The sequence below is a fragment of the Mixophyes fleayi genome, chromosome 11 (assembly GCF_038048845.1).
Source record: "Mixophyes fleayi isolate aMixFle1 chromosome 11, aMixFle1.hap1, whole genome shotgun sequence".
NCBI classification, from domain to species: Eukaryota; Metazoa; Chordata; class Amphibia; order Anura; family Limnodynastidae; genus Mixophyes; species Mixophyes fleayi.
In genome coordinates this window covers 57005475-57027304 of record NC_134412.1, presented here as the reverse complement: position 1 = coordinate 57027304, position 21830 = coordinate 57005475, and the positions used below count along the sequence as shown (strand labels likewise).

General features: G+C 41.9%; 1 protein-coding gene and 1 pseudogene across 1 annotated transcript; both read right to left on the bottom strand.

The window, feature by feature from the left end:
- Window positions 1-205: 205 nt before the first annotated feature.
- LOC142107900 (uncharacterized) lies at window positions 206-3344 on the bottom strand (annotated as a pseudogene).
- Window positions 3345-12846: 9502 nt separating this feature from the next.
- On the bottom strand, window positions 12847-15658 carry LOC142107166 (uncharacterized). Its single transcript, XM_075190370.1, has 3 exons — window positions 15556-15658; window positions 15058-15184; window positions 12847-14343 (listed from the first exon to the last, which is right to left on the bottom strand). Exons 1-3 carry the CDS (start codon window positions 15602-15604, stop codon window positions 13416-13418), a joined length of 1104 nt encoding a protein of 367 aa, XP_075046471.1. The 5' UTR covers window positions 15605-15658; the 3' UTR covers window positions 12847-13415.
- Between the last annotated feature and the right edge of the window lie 6172 nt (window positions 15659-21830).

Below are 21830 nucleotides of genomic sequence, written 5' to 3'. Positions count from 1 at the left end.
CTGTGATCATTGAAATGTTGGCATTGTGAAAAGTGATAGAGAATACATGCATGTACGAAAAATATTACTGTTTACAGACTTTGTAAATATCCAATCATTGTAACACTGCAGAACTTTGCCAAGGAAAAAAGTAATGTTTGTGTACGGGTTATCAAATCAGAACATTATTTTCAGAACACTATTCATTAACTCGAATCAGGACACATTGTGCATTGCTGAGTTGCATTTTATTAGCGGAATTCAAAAAGTGCACAGGGAGGTTTAACATTTCCATGGCTGAAGGAGAAATGCCATACAACATTGAGTAATGCACCAATACAAAAAACATAAGCAGGCGTAATCTAATTAACTCAGTTCCTTCTATTTTACTGTAAAGTATTTAAATGACAAGCAGACTACATATGTACCTCCAGCTATTTACTGCACAACAACTCCCAATATCCTTTGTCTGCTACAATTTTGAGAATACTGAAAGTGAGAGTTCAATAACATCTGGAGGACCACTGATAGTATAACTTTAACTTCACACTGGAGACAAAGTATATTGTAATAACCTGAGAACAATACAATTTGATCCTCCCTTGGGCCTCTTTTAAGAGGATGATGCGAACTATGAGCAAATGCTATATAATGACTGAATATAAATAGCTTGGAACTCAAGTCACAGCAACATTGCTTTGTCATTTTGTTTTATAAAATTGCAAGCATCCTTTATATGTGATATGTGTATTATTAGTGACATTGTTCGCAAGGCATAAGTCAGAGTAATAAAAACCTCAGTTTTCGAGTGGTAAGACCCCTGTTAATGAAATCTCGGATCTTGTCTCGGACATCTTGCTCCATGTCATCAATCTGATCTTGCATGGTCACAGTGTACTGGCCCATCTTCTGCTTCATGTTCTCCACTCTCTGTACTAGTGCCTGGTTCAGGCCATCTGCATAGGGGACAATTGTGTCTTTAAACTCTGCAATCTTCTTGTCCATCTGCTGGTTCATCTCGGCCAGGTAGGGCTCCAGTGTCTGTCTGACATCTGTCATATCTCCATTGAGCTTGTCTCTTAGCTGGTTTGCATAGGGGTAGAGTTGCTCTTTCATCTGTCCTGTGAACTCCAGGATTTTGCTTTCCATCTGGTCTACCTTCTTCCTCATGTCAGTGTCCATGTTCTTGATCTGTTTGCGGAGGGCATCTTGCATATCCTCTGCATAGGGGGTCAGGCTTTTATAGAGTTCTTGCAGTTGTTGATCTATATTATCTTTCACTTTATCAGATGATGGGTTTCAGCTGCTTCCTCATTTGCTCCACATTGTTGTCTATTGTGACTTCGAGTTCTTGATAGTAGGGGACCAGTGACACTTGCATGTGTTCTGCATTTTCTCGGATCTTGGCTTCCAGGTTCTTCGTTACAGACTTTAGCTGCTGGCTGACTACCTGGATGTTTTTGTCCAGTTGTGTTCGAAGCTCCTCTGCATATGGAGCAACTTTTAACTGAAGCTCCTCTACATTCCTGCTCAGCTGCTTGTGTATCTCATCTGCATATGGGGACAGTTTGACCTTCAACTGCTCCAGCTCATGTCTGATTTGTTCTCTCAACTTTTCAGAATCTTTGTGTCAGTTGCTCTTGAATCTGCTTGGCAAAGGGAATAAGTTGGCGCTGTAGTTCTCCTGCATAAAGGTTTACACTCTTCAGGTTTTCCTCAAGTAGAACACTGTGGATGAAAAGTGAGAATTATTTACTAAAGCTAACAGAATCAAGGTTACTGGTAGTATAGTGTAAAACCCAATGGCCATGTGTAGGAGTCAGAGATCATACAAGATAATTTTCCTATGTGTACATTCTATTTCAAAGCAAAAAATAATAATAATATAATTTGGAACATTATTGCAAAATTATTCTCCCCTGGCTTTGAAAATGTATTACTCCATTAGTAAAAGCTGCAACTCAGCTGTAATGAATGTGCATTGAACATCAGGCTGCATTCAAAGGCATACAGTAACTATAAATCTACTCATATATAACTTCAAAGCATGTAATCATTTAACAGTATCGAAAAAATGAATACATTATATTTACTTTGAGTCTGAATGTGAACAGGTATGTTAGTCAAATGGCTAAATCTGCACAAACTAAGTAATACCATGTGTAGACTGTACATTTGAGCTATACACCAGAGGACTTTTATGAAAACTGATGAAAAGAAAAAAGGCGATGTTAATCCAAACAATAACATTTCAATCTGGGTTTTTTTCTAGTGCAATTCACATAATGAAAGTAAACATCTGATTGGTTGCTATGGGAAACTCCACCAATGTCACTTGCATCATTTCTCATAAATTTGTATGCATGCCGTTTTATACATGCTCACTCCCTGCTCACTTACTTTAGCTGCTTGCTGATGTTAGATTGCTGAATCTGCTCCACAGTGTCCTTCGTACCACTGGTCAGCTGGCTGAAGTAATCCCAGAAAGCATCAACCACCTTGTCAGTGCTGACTTCAGCCTGAGATCCTAAAAATAGGAGACTCTATCAAAGACAATTCAAGACACATATATGTTCTTTCTATGTACTTCTGTGTGTCCATCTCTGTGAGGTGCTATCTCTGTAGCAGTAGCAAATATATTTATCAAACTAATACATTTCCAGACAGCTTAGTCTTATACATGCATTGTAAAAATGTATTAATATAATTACAAGTTACTAAGTGTGATATCGTAAATATGTATTGAGTATATGTAGATGTTCTGTGACTTTATCTGGGCACAAAAACAGCACAATACAATATTATGTCTCCCATTATTATTTCTTGTGTGACCCCTTCTTTTACTGTCTCATTTCTCCTTCACTCTACAGAAGTTCATCTCTCTCTGTGTGTAACTTACCTGTGATTGTGCACACAAGAAGTGCAAACACGGCCACTTTCACCAACATGTTGAGTCAGTGGATGGGTCAAGGGATATTGGAAATGTCCCCAACAAAGTAAATCTATATAAAGAAATTAGATAATGACATTAGAAAATGTGTGCTGGGTAGTTTAGATCTGTAGTAAGACTTAATAACCAATAACACAAAACATTAAACAGTAAAATTAAAAGGAATACCATAGCCGGGAGTTTTTATCTATGAGCAGTAATACACATTCAATAAACCATGAATTGCAAATAGAATGCCCTATAAAATTATAACAAAAGTGAAAATCCATCTTATTTTGCAAACAAAGCCCTCCCCCCCTCCTCTCATCTTCTATGCTGTTCCTGTCTACTCCTGTAGGAAGACTGGATAATATCACTCCTTACCTGCTTCCTTGGTGTTTGGCTTTGTGGTTGATGCTGATGCCGCAGGCTGGCTTTATATTAGACCATCTCTCTATCCTGTCTGTGTTCCAAGGCAGGTTACTGGACTTTAGATAAGTTTTACAACGTGGAGTTCCTGACGTGTCCCTGTTTTCACAGTGATGCTGGAAGTTTGATGAGCTCAGTGAGATATGGTCACAGAGTCATAATCAAGTGGAGAGACCTTCTGAGTATTTGCTTTTTTTCAAAAACTGCAGCTGACTGTGAAATAAAAAGTGCTACCACTATGGGCTCTGGGTTATAGGTTATTTCAGGTCATGTGTGGGCTTAACAAAATAACAGACTTAAAGAGTAAAACTCAAGATAAATAACTATGAGTAAATTGTAGTGCTATTTTATCTCTATTGAACTGCAGATGTTGACCATAGGAAAATGCTTGCTAAGTACTAGGTCAAGATTGAGTTTATGCAAGGTTTTTGTGATAAAAATATTGTGATGCCTAGGATTATATTATATATGACCCCTCCATACAGCACTTCTGTGTTCATAAAGGATGGGTCCTGAGATTGTAGAGACAGGTTAGGAGAAAATGCTGGCTTGGGGCAGTCCAATGCTTCCATGGGGACTGAAAACTAAACATCCAATTGTGCCCGAGAAGCAGTGAGACAGAAGTGATATCAGAGGCTGCCATTTGTGAGGAGTTTGGTGCCAGAGAGAGAGGAACGAGGGAGTACGGCTAGAGGGAGAGGGTGTCATTGCTGTGGCCTGTCTGAGAGGAGTCAATGGGGAATGCAAGACGATGCAGTTGAAAACAGCAAGCCTCCCAGTGAGCACAGAAAATGCCAAGAGATTGAATACTGTGGAGGCAGAAGCTGTATAGAGAGGCATAAGCAGAGGGGCAACACCATTATAGAGTGGCTGAATGCAGAGGACGCAGCCAGTCTAACAGAGAGAGCTGCCAGTTTGACAGAGAGAACTGTCACACTAATAGAGAGAGTTTCTATTGCAACAGGGAGACCTATCAGTTTTCTGGAATCAGCTGCTAGTTTTGCATAGGGAACTGCCAGTGTCTGAGTGAGAGTTGCCATTTCAAGATGGGATCTACTAGTTTTAGGGGCTAAGCTGCTAGAGTCAGAGAGCTGCCAAAGATTTAGACAGAGTCCAGGGGGTAAATGTATTAACCTCCGGTTTCTTCAACTCCTGCGAGTTCGGCGTCTTCGGCGCTTAAATTTAAAGCGGCGCTGCCTTGTAAACTCGCAGGAGTTGAAGAAACCAGAGGTTAATACATTTACCCCCAGATCTATTTCCAGTCCAGAGGTCCTGAGAGAGTCTAGAACCAATCCAAATATCCAGAGGGAGTCCAGACACTGTGCTGGTGTCCAGAGAGGGTGCAGATTTGTTCCAGGAGTCTGGAGAGAGTCCAGACCTGTCCCAGGTGTTCCAGGTGAAGGAGAATCATTTGGGAACCTACCGAAGTCTTTGAACCCTACTTCAAGTGCCCAAGAAGACTTCCGACTTGGTCCATGTCCCTGCCATATGTAAGCAACAATTACAACTGTGCACTGCACTATACACATGGCTGAATCCCTTTACAGCAGTACACCTAAACTAAAGATCTTGCCTTGAACTGTTTTAACACAGCCTGGACTACCAACCCCCTCATCTTTATATGGTCTATTTGACTACGCCCCTCACCATACTCTCCATGAGTTAGATAGATTTATTTCATTATCCCAAATCATTTTTATTACTCACCATAAGGGAATTATTTAGTGTACTCCCTCTGGACACCTTGACCAAATCTGGACTCCCTCTCGGCATCTGAACTCCCACTATACAGTTTCTCTTTGTTGGGATAACACTTGCCTTGAGCAGAATTCTCTCTGAAATTAGCAACAATCTCTCTGGAAGCATTCTCTCTTATAAATGCAGTTCTCCCTCTGAAAGCCCTCTCTCTGACAGCCCTGGTTGTGGCAGACAACCCTCTGATAATGGCAACTTTCCCTCTAGCAGCTTTGTGAAGAGGTGCCCTGCATCAGCAGTGGCCAGTAAGAGGGCAAAGAAAAAAGAGACTACAAACTACTCACTGGTCCTGCATTACAGCGGTGAGTACCTCCATTCCTCCCCTACAGGTTCCGGCAGCAGAGGGCAAGTGAGCCAATCAGGGCTCACCTCCCCCTGCTGGTCAATCGGTGGCCGGATAGGTGAGCCAATCCGGGCTCACCTCCAGCCGTTTATACTGTTGGCGCCGCGGCGAGCCAATCAGGGCTCGCTTCGCCGCGGAGTGACATCGGCATCGCCGCGTGCCACCATCTTAAAGTCAGTTCGCTGGCGGAGGAGAAGGGAGAGGACGTTGTGGGACGTCCAGCGGCGGACAACCCGGAATTGGCAGGGAGCCCTTGTAAGGGCTGTGAGTTACCCTGCCATGTGAAGACACCGTGGCAAGAGAAGGAGCTGGCGAGGCAATCATCGGCAGGGAGCCCTTGCAAGGGCTAAGAGCGCCCTCACCACGAAAGCAGCGGGAAGCAGAGCGCCGAACCGGAGAAAAAGCGGGTCTGGAATATCCGGGGTCGACGACGTAGGGGCAAGTTGAGAGTCCTACACACAGCAGGTGAGTATAAAACCCTCAATTAAGTAGGACATAAAGTCCGGGGGCATTTCGGGCATTAGGCCTGAGGCGCAGGTAGTGGGCACAAGGTGTAGTTAAGACCTATGTAGGGTTCTTTCGGACACAAGGCTCCATAGTTAGAGAGAAGAGGGCACTAGGCCCCATAGGTAGAGAGAGGGGTGCTACCAGGGCCGGACTGGGACTAAAAATCAGCCCTGGCATTTAAAGCACACAGGCCCACGTGTTGTGGGCTCCATGCACTATATTGTTGCACACTGATGCTGGCACAGTACAACATGATGTAGTAATGACCCTCAACATTACATTATTAGCACTTCAATTACATCAATAAATACCATGACAATACATTATTAGTACCCAAATTACAGCAATAAATAACCCCCCACACACACACATACTACATCAATCACCCCCACATTACAGTAACCGGCATCACCCCCCACATTACAGCATCCAGCATCACCCCCCACATTACAGCATCCAGCATCACCCCCCACATAACAGCGTCCAGCATGACCCCCCACATTACAGCAACCCGCATCACCCCCCACATTACAGTGTCCAGCGTCACCCCCCACATTATAGCAATACCCTCTCCTACTTATTAGCAATACTAAGCACCAAACACACTACAACATTGCCACCAGCACGCCACCCCATACTACAGCAATACCACCAATTATACAGACGCCAGTGTAGGAAACAATGTTTTGCTTTTTTCAAATCTCCCACAAAATAGCAACACATATAGGTAACAGGTACCCTTTTCCCTCAATTTTCCCTGCAAAGACAACACCTCCTCCTTCAGACACACTCGTGCGATTCTCCTTTCCTTTGGACCACTTTGCGTCCCAAATGGGGCTCTGACACCACTATTTATTTCTGCTTCTCGGGATGCTGTTGGACATGGTCTCCCCTGCCCAAGCACTGCCCCCAGTCAGTAGCTTCTCCACTTCTTTCTTACCCGTTCAGTGCCCCAGCCTCCCTATACAGGTGAGATCTGGATTCTGGTGTTTTATAATATTCCCTTAATTCTGCTACCTTCAGAACGTGATGCCTGAGAGCCGCCTCAGGTAGACACACCCGTAATGGTCAGTTGCCAACAACTTTGAATCCACAAAAGATTACCACAAATCAAAATGTTTCACTAGTCTCAAAAGACAATTGAAGCAATCCAATTTATCAGCAATTATTAGTGGATCATATTTTTGGATGCAACGCCATGAGCATAATGATTTTGCTGTGCCCTGAGTCCTAAAGTGACTCATTGCATCAGAATTCATCAAGGTAATGCTAGATAAAACTGAGGGAAAGTGGGACAGTTGGGGGATATACAACATATAAAAACACACTCCAAAGTCACCCAGTTACTGTAAACATATGTATTTTATTGAAAGTTACTGTGAACATACCACCCAGCTTTTCAAAATTTTAATAAGGACTATGTGTCACGTCACAATGGGACATGACAACACACCACAAAGCGTGTCTAGCGTATCTGAAGGCGCTAAGCTACCCTTAACCCTCCTCCCCTCCCCTAAAGTCTCACATGCTGTTTAAAGTGACAGTGGTTATACCTCCTAACATATGAACCGTCAGAACAAAGATGCCTATAATAGTCTGGACGATGACAAGCTGGGAATGTCCTACCTAAATTGAAGCAGTTGGGATGTATGCTGTAAACATACGGTATGTATTTTAGTTGCAGTCTGACACAGTTACATATCTCCAAACATTTCAAATGGTCAATTAAGTGCAATAACAAATCAGTTTAAACAGACTCAATATTAGTGGTATTTGTAGTCACACTCCCATTTGCTTGTCTCAGCAGATTTCCAGATAAAAATTTACAGACTGCCATCACATCTATCCCATCAACCAAGTGGCTCCCAGGATCCAACCCAACTTAAGTAGACTTGTATGTAATTAATGAGCCATACTTGGATTGGGAATCTTTTTATATCACTGTTGCAACTGTCATAAAACGAGACACCAAACGCAAGAATAAGGGGCTCCAAACTCTATAGTAGTCCTTGGCCTTTGGTGTCCCCCCCCCCCCCTTTCATTAAAATGTAATTCCTACATCGCTGCTCACAGTTAACAAAACTGTAATTTTTTTTTCATTTTGTAAATAAAATTGATTATTTTGTTTAAAAAACTTGTGTGTGTTTTTGATTTATATTATAAAAATAGGCATTCAGATTTTAGTAATAGATAAAGTAGATAAAGTAATAGATGCTCGGCCTCAACCCCCAAACCATCTGCAAGCTGTACCCAACTTAATGCTGATAGCACTAGGATGTTTCCCACACCCCTGGGTGGTGGATGTGGGTGGTAACAGTGATTTAATTATATCCAGGAGTAGGTGAAAGGGTGATGGGGGAGCAGACAGGATAGAACTTCCTATTAGTGCCAGGCCTAGTGGAAAAGTAACAAGTAACCTTATTTATGGGTGCAAGGGCAATGGGCTTGCTGACACTTTGGGAAAAAGTCTATGAGAGACGAAATGCATTGGGTTACTATGATTGGCTTTTGGACTGCCAGGTGACATCAGCAAGGTTGTGCGCACAACAGGAATCAGGATGTACCAGCGCGTTCCAAAAGACCGAAAGTGGAACGCACGCAGGACATACGCTGACATCCTGAAACAGGCGCTGGATGAACACCTGCAGTGCATCTATTTTGTTTACTATACTATTTGGAGGATCATTACCAAGGTAAAGGCATAATTGAAGACATTTTTACATTTTGGTAACCGTGAACAAGGATCGCATGTTCATCGGCAGCATTGTGACTACACCGTTCGCTTTCTAGATGGTCCTTTCTGAAAAGAACGATCAGGTACAAATACCATCACCTCCTCTACGATTCTAAATTGCCTGGTCTAATAGAAGACTATACTGCGGGCTTTTAGATTTGGTTTACCATTTAATTTTATAGACATTTCTTACAATTTTTACTCACCTTTTAATCTTTTTTTTAATTTTTTTTTATCAATTTTTATTCTTCTAGTTTGTTGATCTATTGTCAACACATGAACCATATACAATCTGTATGTGTTCTGTCAAGTATGGCCATACGTTTTTCTTGTTTTTAATTATTTACCTCAATGAAAAAAATTATAAAGATATAAGAGGTTGTTTCGCCTTACTATGATGTATGTAGATTTATTTGTATCTTTTCTGACCTGGTGGTTCCGATATCTGCTCTAACCTGCAAAGGGGCAGTAATTGCCAACTGGACTCCAGATGCTATAACTTCCTTCAAGGTCCTTAAGTTAGCATTCATCTGTACTCCCATCCTGATACACCTTAACCCGGTCTTGCACTTTGTGATGGAAGTAGATGTCTCCGAGGTGGTACAGAACCTGTATTATTGCAGAAGACTCTCTCAAGATTTGGGGGTAACCCTCCACCAATTCCAAAAACTAGCTCCTTCAGAAACTCCTATGGACATATTATTTGTTCCAGTCCATCTTAGAAAGGCAGAACTTTCTGAATGCCATGAGAGTAAAATCGCTGGACATCCAGGTATCTCCAAGACTATTGAGAACCTCTCACATTCTGTCTGATGGCCTTCTTTGTCCTCAGATGTCAGGGATTTCATGCTCTCTTGCAAAGAATGTGCCAGGGGCAAATCCTCCAGTAGCTGCCCCTCAGATCATCTGAGCTAAACTCTGGACACAGCTTTTGATTGCCTTTATTGTGGACCTATCGTGGTCATTTGGTCACAACACCATCTGGGTGGTAGTGGAACGGTCTAGTAAAATGGTCCACTTCATTCCTTTGGCTAAGCTACCGAATACTATACTGGGTTCCGCTGCACTTACATGCTGACAAGGTCATCAAAGAATTCTTCAAACAATTTCCTCGGAAACCGGGGTCTTGAGCTTCCTTATTTCCTTCTAAAGGGGGTAGGGGTACTGTTATAAGCCGCCACGGCCCGTTTGTTTACTGGGGATTCTGCATCTTGGCTGTTGCCCTGACATAATTTCCGCCCCCTTCGTCCCAGCTGTCATCAGGGAAACAGTCGGGATGCTATGTAATTGACGCCGCATCCTGGCCAGTTTGACAGCTGGCTGCGTATGCTTTGCACACCAGCTAATAAACAGCCTGCTGAGGCTGATTGTGGGCACTGAGGTTGCTGTTTCTGATTGGCCCATTTTTGTATGTAAGGCTTAGCCTCCCTGCCCGTAATTATGTCCTGTGTGCCTCACATTGCTGACTAGCTCTAGTCCTGTGGATACTCTCCTGATTTAGTATTGATTCCCGTTGTGACTGTTTATTTGTTTCTGGACCCTGCTTCAATTCTGATTGCCCCAGACCTCTGCCTGCCTATTTGGGTATCCTATAGGCAAACTGCCCTGACATCTGGCCTGTTGCCTTTGATAAATTTTTACTATGAAAGAGTGAAGTCCTTGGGACATCCGAGCACCTTTGAATGCTACTAGCTCTACGGGAAATGTGGCAGCTATAGGTGACGACCTCTATCCATCTGTTCAAAAGTTTATCTCAGTAGCTGTTAGCTGTATTTTAGGTTTTATCTCACTCCGGATAAATTTTCTAAAATATATCTGACTACCTCCCATGACTGCTAGCAGGCTGCTGAAAAAGGAGTACCTTCATACATATCTAATGGTCATCATCATGCCCAAAGAAAAAGTCAGGAATCTTCTGACCTCCCTTCTCCAGTATTCTGTTAGCAAGGACCCATGGTCTTTCCTTCTCTGATACCCTATCGAGGATATGGACACTCACTCAGCATAGTTGGCCTCTCATGTCTGCGAGTTGTTTGGTTGCCAATTCTTGGAAGCAGGATGATGCTCCCTGTGTCTCACATTTGGTTTATTGCTCGCATGGATAAAATCACCTACCACCTGCATAATAAGGATGTTAAAATCCACCAGATTCGAGACACCTGGTTAAACATGTAGCCCTCTCCCCTTCACTCTCTGGAATACCTCTTGGATAAAATAATAGTCCCTCTCACCATTTAGCCATACATTGAATGATGTCCTCTTTTTAATGCTGCCTCTGAAAATTGTATTGGCCAATGCTCCCAATATGTGACTACCCCCCTCCTGAAAAAAATCCAAAAGTTAGACTGAATACCCTTCAGCATCCAGTGTTAGCAGGCGGTTTGGATTTTTCAAATGTATCAGTGTATGCAATGTGTTCATTGTATACTCCATTGCACTCCATCACTGGATCAAAAATCTGGGTAGATATTAAAACAACAATCTACTTTTGTCCACAACTACTTCTGTCATTTTATGGCTCCCTCATACCTGATTTTCTCCAGTGACTCATTCTCGGCCAAGGTTAGATAATGAAGACTTCATTAAAGTGGGAATATTTCAAACTTTTGCAAATCTAAATATTCCCTCAACAAACTTCCCTCAATAATTACAAAAAGAAGATGTCATGCTTCAATTTACAAAATATCCACTAAACCACTAACTGCTGATGTGTGCCATTGTCAGTCACTTATCTAAAGATCTCATAGCCAAGAAAGAGGCTATTTCATCTACATATGGTCGTCATAATCTACTATACAGACATTTTTAACGGAACTTTGAAATGTGACCTCCCTAACACTTGAAGCAATACAGAGACCTGCTTGAAATCTGCAGACCTTGGGAAAGAAATATGGAATATATATATATATATATATATATATATATATATATATATATATATATATATATATATATATATATTTATAGCTTATGACTAGTTTTTTGACGATTTCTTTTGCCTCCTTTAAAAAAAAGCTGGTAAATTTGGACTCAAATCAATAATTTACAACCCCCTTCCCCCCAATGGCTTTTCAATTATTGTTCTGAGTTCAGTCACAATCTGTTATTGTTAACTAGTTGCCTTGTCTGTGAGGAAATCCCCATTTACCTCCCCCACCCCCCTTTGTCCAACACCCCTCTTCCTTCCTTTCCTATATTGTATATTCACGTTCATGTGCAAAATATTGTATTGCATTTAATGTTCTTTTGAATCGGGAAAATCTCTGTGTAAGATGCTTGATTGTACATTGACTATATTCATTTGATTCCTTTAATAAACAGCTATTTTGTTTTTTTAAAATAAAAAATAAACAGTGACATCGGATTGCATTTGACGTGTGTGTCGGGGTGGCGGGTGGGGTGGGGAGGTCAGTGGAGACCACCCTGACCACCTTGTGTTCACTACCAGTGCATAGAGCGGGCAGCATCAAAAAAACGCTGCCATTTCACTGGCTGACCCTACTGCAGATGTAATTGGAAGTGTTTAAGGAGTGACTGGAATCAGGTGGTTGCATCCCCGCACCTGTTTATATCATTTTACTGCCATCAAAAACACTAGTAAAATTTATCATTTTGGAACGTTGATTTACATCTATATTTCAAATGAACATATTTGGCTAGGATATTTGTCCCTTAATAATAAAAGTATCTTGTGCATCTCTTTATATGTACACAATAACTGTAGTATCAGTGATGGTGATTGGAATTAATGTATATTCCATGGGTGGGACATACCCTGTCTAGGCACTACGGTTTGTAGATTTAGAGAAAAGATGTCCCCTGCCATTGTAACTTTAAGAAGAGGAAAAGAAAACCCCTTGCACAGGTTAACTCTATTTTCACTCTTAGCCAACTAGATTTGATTCTGTAAAGGTACTCATGCAAGAACAATTCTACTTTAATAAAGTGCAACTTGTGAGCATAATTATATATATAATATCTGTGCGTGACTTTATTAGAGACTTGGACAGCATTATAGCTACTAGGATTGGTGAGAAATTCAGTTTACGTCTGTAACTGTGATCATTGAAATGTTGGCATTGTGCCAAGGAAAAAGTAATGTTTGTGTACGGGTTATCAAATCAGAACATTATTTTCAGAACACTATTCATTAACTCGAATCAGGACACATTGTGCATTGCTGAGTTGCATTTTATTAGCGGAATTCAAAAAGTGCACAGGGAGGTTTAACATTTCCATGGCTGAAGGAGAAATGCCATACAATATTGAGTAATGCACCAATACAAAAACATAAGCAGGCGTAATCTAATTAACTGACTTCCTTCTATTTTACTGTAAAGTATTTAAATGACAAGCAGACTACATATGTACCTCCAGCTATTTACTGCACAACAACTCCCAATATCCTTTGTCTGCTACAATTTTGAGAATATTGAAAGTGAGAAATCAATAACATCTGGAGGACCACTGATAGTATAACTTTAACTTCACACTGGAGACAAAGTATATTGTAATAACCTGAGAACAATACAATTTGATCATCCCTTGGGCCTCTTTTAAGAGGATGAGCGAACTATGAGCAAATGCTATATAATGAATGAATATAAATAGCTTGGAACTCAAGTCACAGCAACATTGCTTTGTCATTTCGTTTTATAAAATTGCAAGCATCCTTTATATGAGATATGTGTATTATTAGTGACATTGTTCACAAGGTATAAGTCAGAGTAATAAAAACCTCAGTTTTCAGTGGTAAGACCCCTGTTAATGAAATCTCTGATCTTGTCTCGGACATCTTGCTCCATATCATCAATCTGATCCTGCATGGTCACAGTGTACTGGCCCAGGTTCTGCTTCATGTTCTCCACTCTCTGTACTAGAGCCTGGTTCAGGCCATCTGCATAGGGGACAATTGTGTCTTTAAATTCTTCAATCTTCTTGTCCATCTGCTGGTTCATCTCGGCCAGGTAGGGCTCCAGTGTCTGTCTGACATCTGTCATATCTCCATTGAGCTTGTCTCTTAGCTGGTTTGCATAGGGGTAGAGTTGCTCTTTCATCTGTCCTGTGAACTCCAGGATTTTGCTTTCCATCTGGTCTACCTTCTTCCTCATGTCAGTGTCCATGTTCTTGATCTGTTTGCGGAGGGCATCTTGCATATCCTCTGCATAGGGGGTCAGGCTTTTATAGAGCTCTTGCAGTTGTTGATCTATATTATCTTTCACTTTGTCAGTGATGGGTTTCAACTGCTTCCTCATCTGCTCCACATTGTTGTCTATTGTGACTTCGAGTTCTTGATAGTAGGGGACCAGTGACACTTGCATGTGTTCTGCATTTTCTCGGATCTTGGCTTCCAGGTTCTTCGTTACAGACTTTAGCTGCTGGCTGACTACCTGGATGTTTTTGTCCAGTTGTGTTCGAAGCTCCTCTGCATATGGTGCAACTTTTACCTGAAGCTCCTCTACATTCCTGCTCAGCTGCTTGTGTACCTCATCTGCATATGGGGACAGTTTGACCCTCAACTGCTCCAGCTCCTGTCTGATTTGTTCTCTCAACTTTTCAGAGTCTTGTGTCAGTTGTTCTTGAATCTGTTTGGCAAAGGGAATTAGTTGGCTCTGTAGTTTTCCTGCATAAAGGTTTACACTCTTCAGGTTTTCCTCAAGTAGAACACTGTGGATGAAAAGTGAGAATTATTCACTAAAACTAACAGAATCAAGGTTACTGGTAGTATAGTGTAAAACCCAATGGACATGTATAGGAGTCAGAGATCATAAAAGATAATTTTCCCATGTGTACATTCTATTTCAAAGCAAATACGATTTTTACTGTTTCCTCAATGTACAAATAATAATTTAATTTGGAACATTATTGCAAAATTATTTCTCCCCTGGCTTTGAAAATGTATTACTCATTAGTAAAAGCTGCAACTCAGCTGTAATGAATGTGCATTGAACATCAGGCTGCATTCAAAGGCATACAGTAACTATAAATCTACTCATATATAACTTCAAAGCATGTAAGCATTTAACAGTATCAAAAACATTAATACATTATATTTACTTTGAGGCTGAAAGTGAACAGGTATGTTAGTCAAATGGCTAAATCTGCACAAACTAAGTAATACCAGATGTAGACTGTACATTTCAGCTATACACCGGAGGACTTTTATGAAAACTGGTGAAAAGAAAAAAGGTGTTTTTGTTCCTAACAATAACATTTTAATAGTTATTTTTCTAGTGCAATTCAGAAAATGAAAGCAAACATCTGATTGATTGCTATGGGAAACTCCACCGATGTCTCTTGCATCACTTGTATACAACATGTAACTATACCTGCCTAATGCTTTCATGCCGTTTTATACATGCTCACTCCCTGCTCACTTACTTTAGCTGCTTGCTGATGTCAGATTGCTGAATCTGCTCCACAGTGTCCTTAGTACCGCTGGTCAGCTGGCTAATGTAATCCCAGAAAGCATCAACCACCTTGTCAGTGCTGACTTCAGCCTGAGATCCTAAAAATAGGAGACTCTATCAAAGACAATTCAAGACACATATATGTTCTTTCTATGTACTTCTGTGTGTCCATCTCTGTGAGGTGCTATCTCTGTAGCAGTAGCAAATATATTTATCAAACTAATACATTTCCAGACAGCTTAGTCTTATACATGCATTGTAAAAATGTATTAATATAATTACAAGTTACTAAGTGTGATATCGTAAATATGTATTGAGTATATGTAGATGTTCTGTGACTTTAGCTGAGCACAAAAACAGCGCAAAACAATATTATGACTCCCATTATTATTTCTTGTGTGACCCCTTCTTTTACTGTCTCATTTCTCCTTCACTCTACAGAAGTTCATCTCTCTCTGTGTGTACTTACCTGTGATTGTGCACACAAGAAGTGCAAACACTGCCACTTTCACCAACATGTTGAGTCAGTGGATGGGTCAAGAGATATTGGAAATGTCCCCAACAAAGTAAATCTATATAAAGAAATGGGTAATGACATTAGAAAATGTGTGCTGGATAGTTTAGATCTGTGGTAAGACTTAATAACAAATAACACAAAACATTAAACAGTAAAATTAAAAGTAATACCATAACCGAGAGTTTTTATCTATGAGCAGTAATGCACATTCTATACCCCATGAATTGCAAATATAATGCCCTATAAAGTTATAACAAAAGTGAAAAGCCATCTTATTTTTCAAACAAAGCCCCCCCCCCCCTCTCATCTTCTATGCTGTGCCTGTCTACTCCTGTAGGAAGACTGGATAATATCACTCCTTACCTGCTTCCTTGGTGTTTGGCTTTGTGGTTGGTGCTGATGCCGCAGGTTGGCTTTATATTAGACCATCTCTGTATCCTGTCTGTGTTCCAAGGCAGGTTACTGGACTTTAGATTAGTTTTACAACGTGGAGTTCCTGACGTGTCCCTGTTTTCACAGTGATGCTGGAAGTTTGATGAGCTCAGTGAGATATGGTCACTGAGTCATAATCAAGTGGAGAGACCTTCTGAGTATTTCTTTTTATTCAATAAATGCAGCTGACAGTGAAATAAAAAGTGCTACCACTATGGGCTCTGGGTTGTAGGTTATTTTAGGTTGTGTGTGGGCTTAACAAAATAACAGACTTAAAGAGTAAAACTCAGGAGAAATAACTTTGAGTCAATTGCAGTGCTTTTTTGTTTTGAATTGCAGATATTGATCATAGGAAAATGCTTGCTAAGTACTAGGTCATCTTCATATGGTCTATTTGACTACGTCCTTCATAATACTCTCCATTCCATGAGTTAGATAGATTTATTTCATTATCCCAAATCATTTTTATTACTCACCATAAGGGAATTATGTAGTGTCCTCCCTCTGGACACCTTGACCAAATCTGGTCTCCCTCTCGGCATCTGAACTCCCACTATACAGTTTCTTTTTGTTGGGATAACACTTTCCTTGAGCAGAATTCTCTCTGAATTAGCACAATCTCTCTGGAAGCATTCTCTCTTATAAATGTAGGTCTCCCTCTGACAGCCCTCTCTCTGACAGCTCTGTTTGTGGCAGACAACCCTCTGATAATGACAGCTTTCCCTCTGGCAGCTTTATGAAGAGGTGCCCTGCAGCTGCAGTGCCCAGGAAGAGGGCGACAAAAGAATAGACTACAAACTACTCACCGGTCTGGGATTCCAGCTTTCAGTACCTCCATTCCTCCCCTACAGGTCCCTGCAGCAGACGGCAAGTAAGCCAATCCTGGCTCACCTCCGGTCGTTTATACTGTTGGCGCCGCGGTGAGCCAAAGATCGCGGTGCGCCAGGTAGTAGGCACAAGGCCCGGGTGCAGTTTTGACCTTGGTAGGGTTTTTTCGGTCACAAAGACCCATAGAGTAGAGGGGCACATGGCCCCATAGTTAGAGAAGGAGGGCACTAGGCCCCATAGGTAGAGAGAGCGTGGGCACAAGGAATCATTGGTAGTTCTTGGGCACTAGGCCCAATATGTAGGTGTAGCAGGGCGCAAGGCCCTTGAGTTAGCAGGGCATAAGGCCCTTGAGTTAGCAGGGCGCAAAGCCCTTGAGAGTTAGCAGAGTGCAAGGCCCTTTAGCGTAGCAGGGTGCAAGGCCCTTGACTGTAGAGAGGCGTAGGACTTGGAGTTAGTGGGGCACTAGGGTCCTGACAGAGTAGCAGGGTGACAGCCCTGTAGTTGTGAAAAGGATATTGGGTTCTCGTGGTTAGAGGGACAGTAGGTCCTGGTGGTTAGCAGGACAGTAGGCCCTTATAGTTGGTGGTAGGCAATAGGCCCTGGTTTAGCAGGACGCTAGGTCCCTGGGTAGCTTAGGGGACACTTGGTCCCTTGATAGACAGTGAATAAGTTACTGAGAGTGGCTTCCCAAAGCCCCTCTACCCGGCCGAAAGGGCACCTAAAGTCCTTACTTTAGAGAGAGTCGTTGTCATAGACCCGCTTCCGTGAGTATAGCCCAACGAGGGCTGTTTCCATGGTGCACTCACCTTGCAGAGCTGCCCCTCCCGTATTTTCCCCTTTGCTTTATAGCATAACGAATGCCCGGCAAACGAGAACAGGGGCCCTTTTCCCCTGCTGCATTTTGGGTTCCTGGACATCCCCCCCAACTTCCCACACTTTCGCTCTGACAACACTCTCTGTATTAGATCTCTCTGTGTCAACTCTCTCTGTGACAGATTCCCCTCTAACTTCCCTCTTTAGATAGCCCCTCTGTAGTGATAGCTCTCCCTCTTGCAGCTTTCTCTCTGGCTGAGCCACTCTTTGTAATCACTTCCATCTCTGTACTCACTCTCCATGTTTAAGCAGCGTCCACTGGCAGGCTCATATTTCTCTTGTGGGCTGCCTCTACTTCCCTAGAAGCTCCTGCTGTGGTCTCAGCAAAGACAACACCTCCTCCTTCAGACACACTCGTGCAATTCTCCTTTCCTTTGGACCACTTTGCGTCCCAAATGGGGCTCTGACACCACTATTTATTTCTGCTTCTCGGGATGCTGTTGGACATGGTCTCCCCTGCCCAAGCACTGCCCCCAGTCAGTAGCTTCTCCACTACTTTCTTACCCGTTCAGTGCCCCAGCCTCCCTATACAGGTGAGATCTGGATTCTGGTGTTTTATAATATTCCCTTAATTCTGCTACCTTCAGAACGTGATGCCTGAGAGCTGCCTCGGGTAGACACACCCGTAATGGTCAGTTGTCAACAACTTTGAATCCACAAAAGATTACCACAAATCAAAATGTTTCACTAGTCTCAAAAGACAATTGAAGCAATCCAATTTATCAGCAATTATTAGTGGATAATATTTTTGGATGCAACGCCATGAGCATAATGATTTTGCTGTGCCCTGAGTCCTAAAGTGACTCATTGCACCAGAGTTCATCAAGGTAATGCTAGATAAAACTGAGGGAATGTGGGACAGTTGAGGGATATACAACATATAAAAACACACTCCAAAGTCACCCAGTTACTGTAAACATATGTATTTTATTGAAAGTTACTGTGAACATACCACCCAGCTTTTCAAAATTTTATTAAGGACTATGTGTCACGTCACAATGGGACATAACAACACACCACAAAGCGTGTCTAGCGTATCTGAAGGTGCTAAGCTACCCTTAACCCTCCTCCCCTCCCCTCCCCTCCCCTAAAATCTCACATGCTGTTTAAAGTGACAGTGGTTATACCTCCTAACATATGAACCGTCAGAACAAAGATGCCTATAATAGTCTGGACGATGACAAGCTGGGAATGTCCTACCTAAATTGAAGCAGTTGGGATGTATGCTGTAAACATACGGTATGTATTTTAGTTGCAGTCTGACACAGTTACATATCTCCAAACATTTCAAATGGTCAATTAAGTGCAAATACAAATCAGTTTAAACAGACTCAATATTAGTGGTATTTGTAGTCACACTCCCATTTGCTTACCTCAGCAGATTTCCAGATAAAAATTTACAGACTGCCATCACATCTATCCCATCAACCTAGTGGCTCCCAGGATCCAACCCAACTTAAGTAGACTTGTATGTAATTAATGAGCCATACTTGGATTGGGAATCTTTTTATATCACTGCTGCAACTGTCATAAAACGAGACACCAAACGCAAGAATAAGGGGCTCCAAACTCTATAGTAGTCCTTGGCCTTTGGTCCTTCCCCCATTAAAATGTAATTCCTACATTGCTGCACACAGTTAACAAAACTGTAATTTTTTTTTCATTTTGTAAATAAAATTGATTATTTTGTTTGAAAAACTTGTGTGTGTTTTTGATTTATATTATAAAAATAGGCATTCAGATTTTAGTAATAGATAAAGTAGATAAAGTAATAGATGCTCGGCCTCAACCCCCAAACCATCAGCAAGCTGTACCCAACTTAATGCTGATAGCACTAGGATGTTTCCCACACCCCTGGGTGGTGGATGTGGGTGGTAACAGTGATTTAATTATATCCAGGAGTAGGTGAAAGGGTGATGGGGGAGCAGACAGGATAGAACTTCCTATTAGTGCCAGGCCTCGTGGCAAAGTAACAAGTAACCTTATTTATGGGTGCAAGGGCAATGGGCATGCTGACACTTTGGGAAAAAGTCTATGAGAGACGAAATGCATTGGGTTACTATGATTGGCTTTTGACTGCCAGGTGACATCAGCAAGGTTGTGCGAACAACAGGAATCAGGATGTACCAGCGCATTCCAAAAGACCGAAGTGGAACGCACGCAGGACAAACGCTGACATCCTGAAACAGGCGCTGGATGAACACCTGCAGTGCATCTATATTGTTTACTATACTATTTGGAGGATCATATCCAAGGTAAAGGCATAATTGAAGACATTTTTACATTTTGGTTACCGTGAACAAGGATCGCATGTTCATCGGCAGCATTGTCACTACACCGCTCGCTTTCTAGATGGTCCTTTCTGAAAAGAACGATCAGGTACAAATACCATCACCTCCTCTACGATTCTAAATTGCCTGGTCTAATAGAAGACTATACTGCGGGCTTTTAGATTTGGTTTACCATTGACTTTTATAGACATTTCTTACAATTTTTACTCAACTTTTAATCTTTTTTTTTATTTTTTTTATCAATTTTTATTCTTCTAGTTTGTTGATCTATTGTCAACACATGAACCATATACAATCTGTATGTGTTCTGTCAAGTATGGCCATACGTTTTTCTTGTTTTTAATTATTTACCTCAATGAAAAAAATTATAGAGATATAAGAGGTTGTTTCGCCTTACTATGATGTATGTAGATTTATTTGTATATTTTCTGACCTGGTGGTTCCGATATCTGCTCTAACCTGCAAAGGGGCAGTAATTGCCAACTGGACTCCAGATGCTATAGCTTCCTTCAAGGTCCTTAAGTTAGCATTCATCTGTACTCCCATCCTGATACACCTTAACCCGAACTTGCACTTTGTGATGGAAGTAGATGTCTCCGAGGTGGTACAGAACCTGTATTATCGCAGAAGACTCTCTCAAGATTTGGGGGTAACCCTCCACCAATTCCAAAAACTAGCTACTTCAGAAACTCCTATGGACAGATTATTTGTTCCAGTCCATCTTAGAAATGCAGCACTTTCTGAATGCCATGAGAGTAAAATCGCTCGACATCCAGGTATCTCTAAGACTATTGAGAACCTCTCACATTCTGTCTGATGGCCTTCTTTGTCCTCAGATGTCAGGGATTTCATGCTCTCTTGCAACGAATGTGCCAGGGGCAAATCCTCCAGAAGGTGCCCCTCAGGTCATCTGAGCTAAACTCTGGACACAGCTTTTGATTGCCTTTATTGTGGACCTATCGTGGTCATTTGGTCACAACACCATCTGGGTGGTAGTGGAACGGTCTAGTAAAATGGTCCACTTCATTCCTTTGGCTAAGCTACCGAATACTATACTGGGTTCCGCTGCACTTACATGCTGACAAGGTCATCAAAGAGTTCTTCAAACAATTTCCTCGGAAACCGGGGTCTTGAGCTTCCTTATTTCCTTCTAAAGGGGGTAGGGGTACTGTTATAAGCCGCCACGGCCCGTTTGTTTACTGGGGATTCTGCATCTTGGCTGTTGCCCTGACATAATTTCCGCCCCCTTCGTTCCGGCTGTCATCAGGGAAACAGCCGGGATGCTATGTAATCACCGCCGCATCCTGGCCAGTTTGACAGCTGGCTGCGTATGCTTTGCACACCAGCTAATAAACAGCCTGCTGCTGAGGCTGATTGTGGGCACTGAGGTTGCTGTTTCTGATTGGCCAATTTTTGTATGTAAGGCTTAGCCTCCCTGCCCGTAATTATGTCCTGTGTGCCTCACATTGCTGACTAGCTCTAGTCCTGTGGATACTCTCCTGATTTAGTATTGATTCCCGTTGTGACCGTTTATTTGTTTCTGGACCCTGCTTCAATTCTGATTGCCCCAGACCTCTGCCTGCCTATTTGGGTATCCTATAGGCAAACTACCCTGACATCTGGCCTGTTGCCTTTGATAAATTTTTACTATGAAAGAGTGAAGTTCTTGGGACATCCGAGCACCTTTGAATGCTACTAGCTCTACGGGAAATGTGGCAGCTATAGGTGACGACCTCTATCCATCTGTTCAAAAGTTTATCTCAGTAGCCATTAGCTGTAACACAATGTCTATTTTAGGTTTTA

Coding starts and splice junctions, on each gene's coding strand:
- LOC142107166 (XM_075190370.1), bottom strand. CDS start 15,604: ATGTTGGTGAAAGTGGCAGTGTTTGCACTTCTTGTGTGCACAATCACA. Junction 15,185..15,555: donor TCTTGTGTGCACAATCACAG/GTAAGTACACAC, acceptor TCCTATTTTTAG/GATCTCAGGCTGAAGTCAGC. Junction 14,344..15,057: donor GACATCAGCAAGCAGCTAAA/GTAAGTGAGCAG, acceptor TTTCATCCACAG/TGTTCTACTTGAGGAAAACC.